The sequence below is a fragment of the Odontomachus brunneus genome, unplaced genomic scaffold (assembly GCF_010583005.1).
Source record: "Odontomachus brunneus isolate Ranch 3 - 2012 unplaced genomic scaffold, Obru_v1 Obru_scaffold_151, whole genome shotgun sequence".
NCBI lineage: Eukaryota > Metazoa > Arthropoda > Insecta > Hymenoptera > Formicidae > Odontomachus > Odontomachus brunneus.
The window spans coordinates 245,381-255,343 of record NW_022639601.1 but is presented as its reverse complement, the minus strand read 5'-3'; the positions used below and the strand labels follow the sequence as shown (position 1 = coordinate 255,343).

At 31.4% G+C, this 9,963-nt stretch overlaps 1 protein-coding gene across 1 annotated transcript; it reads right to left on the bottom strand.

Annotated features, from left to right (window-relative positions):
* Positions 1-4,290: 4,290 nt before the first annotated feature.
* LOC116850652 (28S ribosomal protein S15, mitochondrial) lies at positions 4,291-6,210 on the bottom strand. Its single transcript, XM_032829174.1, has 4 exons — positions 5,966-6,210; positions 5,760-5,893; positions 4,732-4,927; positions 4,291-4,604 (listed from the first exon to the last, which is right to left on the bottom strand). The coding sequence occupies exons 1-4, from the start codon at positions 6,208-6,210 to the stop codon at positions 4,355-4,357; spliced, it is 825 nt and encodes a 274-aa protein (XP_032685065.1). The 3' UTR covers positions 4,291-4,354.
* Between the last annotated feature and the right edge of the window lie 3,753 nt (positions 6,211-9,963).

The window sequence follows — 9,963 nt, the reverse complement described above, 5'->3', positions numbered from 1 at the left end:
ATTTGTGAAAATCTTCCATATTATTTCATTTAATTACACAAGACTTTGTAGAACATTCAGGGCTATTTATCTGAGTATGCATGGTACTAAATACTCGAATAACATTTATTTAATAAGTAAAGTTCTTTCAGAAATATATTCATTGAGTTACTTTCTAATTTATAGTCTTACGTTGTTACACAGTAAAAAAGAATATTCATGCATGTATAAAATAATAGATTGAGATTATGATGTTTCTAAATATCAGAGAGAAGAAGATAACATTATTATCAGAATAATTATGTTGTACTTTTTATGACAGGCTACTATAATATTTAAATAAAATTGTAATAATGTTGAAATCCAAGATTTTAAAATTCTAATAAAATGATTCTATCAAAAAATAATCGTATACTCTTTATTAGATTACTATAATATTCAAATAAAATTATAACAGTGTTATGAAATTCGAGACTTCAAAATTCTAATCAAATTATATAGTGTTATTTATATATGAAACAATGATTGTTAATTTGAGTGTATTCATTTCAAACAGATACTAATTTTTTTCTGTGTAGTAACTGATTTATACGCGGCTTTACAAATGTATATATTGTAATTATTGTATAATATATTCCCAGAAACACTAAAAGTAACATTATATCAGTGTTATAATTTTCTATTCAATAATATAATTGTTACATGCATAATATAATATATACAGCATTATATTTTCAGGTAGAATAAAAAATCATGATGACGTCAAAATAATAAGAAAATTACTAACAAAAAACTCGCTTTTTTTAAAATCATGATTGGATCATTTTCTCATTTTCACTTTAAAACGCCACCGGTGATTTTCTGCTTGAGTTTGCATTACCCAGTGGACAATTATAATATTAATATAATGTTACTGTTACTTAAGACTATGTATCACTAAACTATGTATCTTTCAATACTTCGTGTCGTCGTTGCAAGTTGATTTTCAATTAAGATTTCTTTTCCTGCCGTTACATCTTTCCGTGCAATCCTGACATTTTCCGCAGACTCGTGAACGACGTCTTCGTAGCGCGTATCGTGAGAAGAGTCAGACTTTTCAGCCGTTTTCTTTCGAGACGAGCTCTTATCTTCTCTTTATATGCCTGTGATTGCATTTGAGAACGTCATTCTGAAGAGTGATAATCTTTCTGTATAGTGTTCGACAACAGAATTACTGATACTTTCACTTTGTGCATGCACACACCACAACGCGGAAATTACGGTCGTTTAGCAATGTCGTCATGATCGAGGCGGAATCTACTGTTAGCCGTAAGAACTAACAATACCGCGCGATCTCGTCCGGACAAGTGTAAAATTAGCGATTGTAAGGGCTGATTGTTCCAACCTTTTGGTAAGTTATCTAACAATTAAATCATGTGTCTGTCTCTATCCAATTTGAAGAAAAAATGAAGGCAGACATATGATTTAACTATTCAAGTATCAAGTAGCGTATCAGATAGCTTAACTAACAGTTAAATCATATCTCAGACAGCACAAGATGTCCTGAAGACGTTCTTAGGACGTCCTGAGGACAAAGACATGTCCTCAGGATTTCCTCAGGATGTTCTCTGGATGTTCCTTGGATATCTGTACTGTTAGGGATGTCTTCGTTTTTTCTTCAAATTAGACAGACACACATTCCAGTAAACACAAAGTATCATCCATATTATAATCATATGATATATGTTCAATCAGCTCAATCATATGATATATTAAGTAACTATTACTTTGTTATATAACAAAGTAACAGTTATGTAATATACTACATGATTGAGCTGACATCGATGACTTTGTGTTTACTGGGATTATTTAACTATCAGGTAGCTTGCCAAGAAGTTGGAACAATCGGCTCTAAGTCGACTAAAAATCGAATGGAAAATTCGCTCGGTAAATTAGAATTTCACATGGAAAGCGTCCAATAATACATCTGTTTTTTTTTTAGTTAAACTATCTGAATTGGTGCACATTGATGCAATAAGTTAAAGTAAGACAAATATATTTTGTCTACTGAACAGATCTAATAATAAGGATGGCCCAAAAGTCTGTTACTATTTCGAATTTCCTACATAGAGAAAAAAACATTCCTGTTTTGAAAATATCTTTACTTTTGATACGTAAATCTTAAAATGAGATTACATATCGTTAAACGAAAGTTATTTGCATCAATATATTTGATCAAAGTGACAGGATTATGTTAAATAATTATTATTGATGTATTATGAATATTGATTATTAATGACGTATTATTGATGTTAGAGACTTTATTAAGGCGCCATGAAAACGTCATTTGACATCATAATGTTTGTTGGATATATAATACGACAAAAAAATATATATTCTTACTATTAAAAAATAATTTTCATGAATGGAAAGCATTGACTTGAGAATATGATACTTTTAAATGTCGGAAGAAGATTATCTTTAAAATAATCATATTTTACTTCTTATGAGGCTAATATAACATCCAAATAAAATTATAAATATAATAATTATTGTTGAAATTCAAAATTTTAAAATTCTAACAAAATTATATATCGTTGCTTATAAAAAGTTTATATTAGATATCGAACTTAATTTCTGGCTTAAAAACACATTTATTTCAATGACAAAATGAATGAATACATCAATCAAAATATTTTCCATCGTTTTCTAAAATTTTTTCTTATTTTTCAAAAGTCGAATTTCGCGTTGATAGAACTTCTTATCTTTTGAAGCAATCCAATCATTGACCTATTTTTGCACACCTTGGAAATTAGAGAAGTTTGTATCTTCAATTGCATCGATTAGAACAAGTGATAATCTGATGGAGCCAGGTCTGGGGAGAATAATCTGGGTGTGAGAGAACCTGTCAGTGCTTGTTGAACGATTCTTGCAACATGTAGCCGAATATTCCCAGACAGCACAAATGTCCAAAATCGAGTCATAAGTCTTTAGGACGTCTTTAAGACAATACCTTATAAACTTGTCTTAAAGATGTTTTAAAGATGTCTTATGACCCGATTTTGGACATTGTGCTGCCTGAGTTGTGTAAAAGAATGATTTTTCGTCGATTATTGGCGATTGATGGCCTTTTTTGCATCAATCCTTCGTTCAAACATTTTAATTTTTGTTGGTAACGGTCGGCTGTGACTGTTGCATTTGGTTTCAATACACTACGTCAATACAATACAGTTCATGATACACTACGTCTTCCTGATCCCATCAAATATATAGCATTATCTTGCGACCATGATTATTCCGTTTGGACGTCGAAGTTGATGGTTGGTTCGGGTTCACCCATGATTTTTTGTGTTTCGAATTATCGTAACAGATCCATTTTTCATCACCGATTACGATTCGCCACAAAAAATTCTTTTTTATGCCTTATAAGCAAAGAACTAGTGATGAAAAGACGATTAGAGATTACAGCATTAGTCAATTCGTGTGACATTTATTTTCCTTCTTTATGAATGCTTTCTTTGGCGTGTAAACATTTGGAAACACTTCTGTCGATGATATTTAATACTTCTGCCAATTCTTTGGTCGTTTGAAATGGATTTTCATTCAGTAATATTTGCAATTCGATATCTTCAAACTTTTTTGACTAACCTGGACGTTGTCTTTCACGCTGAAATTACCACTTTTAAATTGTTGAAACCATTCTTCGCGAGTTGTTTTCGATGCAGCAGCATCACCATAAGCTTCACTGAGCAATTGATGAGTTTCGGTTGGATTTTTTCTTCAAAACAAAGTAATGAAAAAACAATGTCGAAACAATTTTTTATCACATTATCACGTTCATTTTCTATCGAATAAAATGGGTCATTATGTACTGAATTTTATTGAGAAATGTCAAGCCTTCTTTTCAGTTGTCAAAGTCACAACATTCGTTGCTGATGCTATCTATTTGTGAAAGTCGAAAATTAAGTTTGGTATCTAATATAATATATGAGTCAATAATTATTAATTTTTGTATATTAGTTTTAAGTAAATATTAAATTTTTTGTGTAGGAGTTTAGTGCAATCTGCAAAGAGTTTTAAACATATATTACATATAAAAGCAATGTTATGAATTTTCCAAATCAGTAATCGATCTTTAGGTCACTCTGTATTTATAATAATAAATATTCACGAACACGTGCTTTTCTGCCAATAAATTGAAGAGTAAAATGTATTACATTATTTTATTCTATAATTATCTAATTGGCGTAAGTATATCAAATTATAAAAACAAGTGTATTCTTTAATTGGAGATAAGATTGTGGTATAATTATAAAGAATATACACGAAAGATATCGTAAATATTTTTAATTTTATACAATTTATAGATAATTTATTGATCTCTAGTTAATTAATATTACGTTTGATATTCCATCGCTTTTTGTTTGGCACGTGCTATGTCCTCTTCGCTAATCGTTGGTTTTAAACCACACGCTATCTCCTCTTCCCTAATAAACGCAAGCTTCTCCGCTTTTTCTGCAAAAAAATCTTTCTGCTGTGCTTTCAATTCTGCTTTGTAAGAGTCCAATTTTTCCTGCACGATTTTATCGCAGTATTTCTCCGTTAATCGTGTCAAAGATTCTTTCTTCGTAATTTGAGTAGGAGGCCTGACAAAAATCACAAAGCATTTTATAAAAAAAAAAAAAAGAATTATTTGGCATAAAATTCTAACAAAGTGTATGTAATTATATACTTTGTTGATATGTAATCATTTAGTAAACAACTAGCCCTTACTCAGGAAATGGTTTGTAAACAAGGTTCATTTTCTCCAAGACATATTCAAAACATCTGTAATCTTTCTTCCGCAAGCGCGCCAAAAGCGATCTTCTCTTGTCAATTAATTCTTTCAATGCAACTCTTATTTTGGAATTTTTGGGATACTTAATAAGAACTTCTCGCAGTACATATATTTTACCAGTTAAATAAGCAACTGAAAGGTTAAATAAATTTGAAGTAATAACAAAGTAAGTGCTACTTTTCAATTAATATTCAAGGTTGGGTAAATTAATTTTTTAAAACTAAATTTAAATTATTAGTTTATAAAATAAAATTATTAGTTTATAAAATAAACTTAATTAAGTTAAAAGTTACATAAGAAAGAATTAAATTAAATGTTGAGTTAAAATTGATTTATTAAAGTTAAAAATTAATTATGCAAAAAAACATGATTTTTGCACAATTAATTTTTAAATTGTAGATTAAATTTATGTAAAATAACGAAGTCTTTTAAAAGAAAAAACTATTTTGTGCTGAGGATTCTATATAAGAATACTGGTGCTCAAAGACAAAAAAATTCTACTCACATTACCTTTGACTTTTTATATTCTATATCATAAACAATCTGTAATGGCTTTAATATTAATGAATTGTTTTAACTCATAAAGAAATCAGTTGAAGTTTACATATCTTAAAATAATTAGTTTAAATTGAATCATATTTAAAATTAATAGTTATTAGCTTTTTAACTTCATTAATAATTTCAATATTGATAGCTTATGACTTAAAATTGTTTTAAATTATATAAAAAATGATAGAAGATATGATAAAGTTCAAACAAATGTATCTTAGAATAACTAATTACTTATTTAAAATTAATCACACTAAAAATTTTTAAGTTAACTTATTAACTTTCTTATCGTTAACTCAAGTAAAAATTAATTTTTTAAGTTAACTTCTGTTTGTTAACTTCTTAATTTAACTTTTAACTGATTAACTAGTTGTTACCCAACCCTGTCGATCTTTTTATTCGAAATCGACGTTACTTTTAACTTCCGGCGATGTCGTGTCGTTATCGTATCTCTGTACTATGTTTACAAATTTCTCCATCTTGACTTTGCTAATATTTTTGTACGGTAGAAAGTTTAACATAAATCTTGTCTTAACAATGTCACTGGCGCTGAAATAAGAACACTATTTACAAAGCGATCTGTGTTGAGAATTTATGTCTAATATTCTATTAACTATTTACTCCTTCATCTCGGGCGATTCACTGTAAATTGAAGGAATATCAGACGCCTTGACGCTGATGTCTATCCCTTGATCGCCGGATTTCTCAGGTATCAAATACGATTCTTTTTTGGGTCGTGTCCATGTGATCTTGTAGTCCTCTAGAGTAGTAGCGTACTGTCTTCTCGAAAGATTACTGCCACACTTTAATAAATTCGCGGTTATCCTCGTTGTCTGTTTGTAGTTTTTCAGTATTATGCTCGTCATTTCTGTTTAGTTATCAAATTCCTTACTTAACCTATCAATTGTTACTATTATTCGCTTGTGTCAAATAGTCGCTAAAACCTCGGGAAAGGCTAGTGGCACGGTGACAGTGTCACCAAATTAGGAACAAAAACTATTATTCACTCTCTCTCTCTTTCTCTCTCTCTATGATTTCAAGCACAGATTTCTATATACTAGACTGCTAACTCCTTCTTTCCTTCCAATATATGGCTTCCGGCAACTAAACGCCTCAACACCATTACCCAAGACTGCTAACTCCGACTTAGTACATAACCCGAAAAATATGTTGTGTTGTAGGGTGCGTTCGTCTTGTACACTTTTTTGCTTATAGCGTTAATGGCTCCTGCACACAGGACGCGGTAATGCTGATATGCTGATAGCTAATATGCTGATTTCCATAATAATCTTCTAGCTCTTACGGAAAAACAACATATTGATTGGCTGTCGCGCGGACTTCCGCTGCGCGGCAAGCATTATCGCGTCCTGTGTGCAGGAGCCATTAGGCGAGTTTCCCTAAAAGTGGAGGGAATAATGTTGATACCAAGTAAAATTTCTACACGATATAATTTAAAGATCAAGGTATCTATTATGAACTTCTTCGGAATTAATTTTGATCGAAATAATTCCGTTTCCCTTAGAAAAGACAATAGAAATCTACGAAATAACTGAATGTTTCCGTTCAGAATTGATTCCGAAGAAGTCCATAATAGGTACCCAGGGCCCCTATTCTTGAAATAATTGCGTATACATAAGTTTTACTGCGCAGCTTTAATCATACCATAAAATAGCTGCGCAATGAAAATTACATATACGCAAAAATTTCAAGAATATGGGCCCTGTTTTTTGTAACTGCACACTGTTGAACTAATGCAAAAGGTTAGAGTGAGAAAACGTATACTTGCCTCACTTCAATTTATTGCATCAGTTCAACAGTGCAGTTACAAAGAACAAGGCAGCGATCATGAAACTCTCTTTTTCACTTTTCATTTTTCACTGGAAGTAAGTTACTATAAGTAAAAAGTGAAACGTGAAAAGTAAATAAGTGAAGAGTAATATTTCAATTATATACATTATTAATAAATATATTTATAATATACTTATGTAAATATACTTATAATATATAAAATATAATGTAATAAACTAATAAACATAAAGTAACTAAAATTATAGTTGTAATGTAATATAATACTATATAATATAATACTAATGTAATATAATACTATATAATGTAAATTGTAATGTAATATAATACTATATAATGTAAATAAATACATTGAATGATATAAAGGTTAACCGTCTACTGTGAATTCTCAAAACGTAAAATATTTCACGTGAACTTTTCGTTCGTTCGTATATATCCTTCTTACATGGAAATAGTCTAAGGCCGGTATTCATAGTCAAATCTTATATTTGAGATTACTTAAGTTCATCTTTAGATATTCTGTAGCCAATGAAATAACCCGTACATCATCTGAAGATAAACTTAAGCGGTCTTAAATATAAGATCCGACTATGAATATCGGCCTATGTAAACATGAAACTTTTCAACCATCGCACGATGTGATTAAAATGTGAAAATGCAATATAATTTCTTCTAAGAACTTTAATCTCACTGAGTTGTGCAATTGATAGAAACGGAACAACGATGACAGCTATTATTAGGGTAAACGGTAAAATTAATATATTTGTATTATTATTAAGATTATTATTAAGGTATTATTAACGTTATTATTATTAAGGCTATTATTAAGGTAACGGCAAAATTTATATATTTGTTAAATTATTATTATTATTATTATTATTTGTTAAATGCAAGTAAGTAAAAATATTTATTATATTTGTAAGATTTTTATGTGAATCCTACCAAACTAATTTTTGTCACATTTTATTTAAAATAAAAATATGTTATTATATTGGGAGTACAAATTAGTTCGGTCCGTTTTCAAAAGATGGCTCTAGCTGTTATGAATGTTTCATAATGACAGCTGATTTCGGTGGTTTCAGAGAGGTTAGACATCTATCAATAATATTCAGTTTATATCGCTTTGAGTTTCATACAAAACCCCTCTCGTATCTCACTCTGTCTTTTCTCTTTCTTTTTCCAATTACAATTTTAAATTTCTTTTTTGAAAATGTTAAATTAAATGTTTTTAAAAAAAGAAAGAATAATGCTGCTTATTTATCGAGGATTTGGAAACCGCATTAGATCATATCAATAAGTAGCTAATCTATTCAATGCTGCATATCCTGATTGCAATTTTATTTCTAAATCCACCGTTCAGAAGACAGTGATACGTTTTTACGAAACAGAACAGTTAAAGACCAAAATCCTTTCAAGCCTCATAACTCTAAATATGCCTAATAAAAAAATACTTTATTATAGGTTTTTGGAAAGCCCTTGAAATAAGCTGCAAGAATATGTAATAAAAAGTGGGAGGTCCAATTAAAAAAATTCAATTTGATCATCGCCCTTTGACCATCGGTTACGCGAGCAACCGATATCGATAGTAGAATGGAGAGCGCGCGCAAGTTCGAGAGCACAAAGAGCGCAGGATCGGAAACGAGACCGATTCGGGAAACATCGAGAAGCTTCTAGAAGATCCGGAAGAAAAAGCTAAAAAAGCGATTCGAGACGAGAGGACACACACTCTCACGAGAATCGTCGAAAAGTCGAATAAGAGTCGGAAGAGTCGTTAGATAATTGGCGGTATTTCGGTACGAAATTATAGTGTAAGTCGCAAGAAACGCTTTGTATAATTGCAGAACATAATAAATGTTTGGTGATTTGTCCAGAGACAGTGGGATTCTCTCTTTATTAATATTCCCTGAAAGTCCTTAGTCCGGCAGTTCGAACCGTTGAAGGTCGTCGGGACGGTTAGGAATATTTACAACAAGAGAGGAAATCGGGTAGAAATTTTAACAAAGAGAATTAGTGGTAGATAAAACTAAGGAATTTTTCTTACACTATAGTGAAACTAACTCAACTCGACCCAACTCTGGGTATTTCGGAAGTATCCATAATCGCTGCCCTGAACAAGGTTCCCCAGAGTCGGCAGCATTTAGAGGTCCAGGAGGTGCCGATCCACGTAAGCCACAAGAGCGTCATCCAGGGATACAGAGAGCAACCGCACGGTGAACGACCACTGGTAAGTTATTATCTATATTATTTCTATACGCGCGAAACTACGATTAACGCCTGCGACTGTCCGACCCACCGTAAGGTTATACTACGGTGGTTATACTACGCGTCTTGCGCGAAATCCATCGCGATTACCCTTAATCTCACGGATCCCCGGATAGAATTATGCGATTCGTTTAACCCGAAAAATTGCGAACTGATCCCGTGCTAGGGTTCGAGCGCTATTCTTCACGGCAGCGTGGTCGCAACCCGCTGGGACGTAACATTTTAGATAGCATGATGAATTCTTTAAGTATTCTTAAAGTTTTCTCATTTCCTGAATTGTACTTTCTTAGGAATTCGTGGAAGAATACTATAAGAATGATTTAGGAAGTTACATGCACACCATGATTAGAGTTCCTCAGAACTTCTTAGAGTATTCATGTAGAATTACTTCAACTCAAAAAGATTTCTTCGGATTTAATAAATTTTATTGTATCCACATGAAAGAAAAATTAAAAACTTTCGCCGGGGGTGCTGCTTACTCTTGTGTGTATCTGTAGATGTCCACTTTTAATGCCATATGAGATGAAAAACATCAGACTTGGCTGGGATCG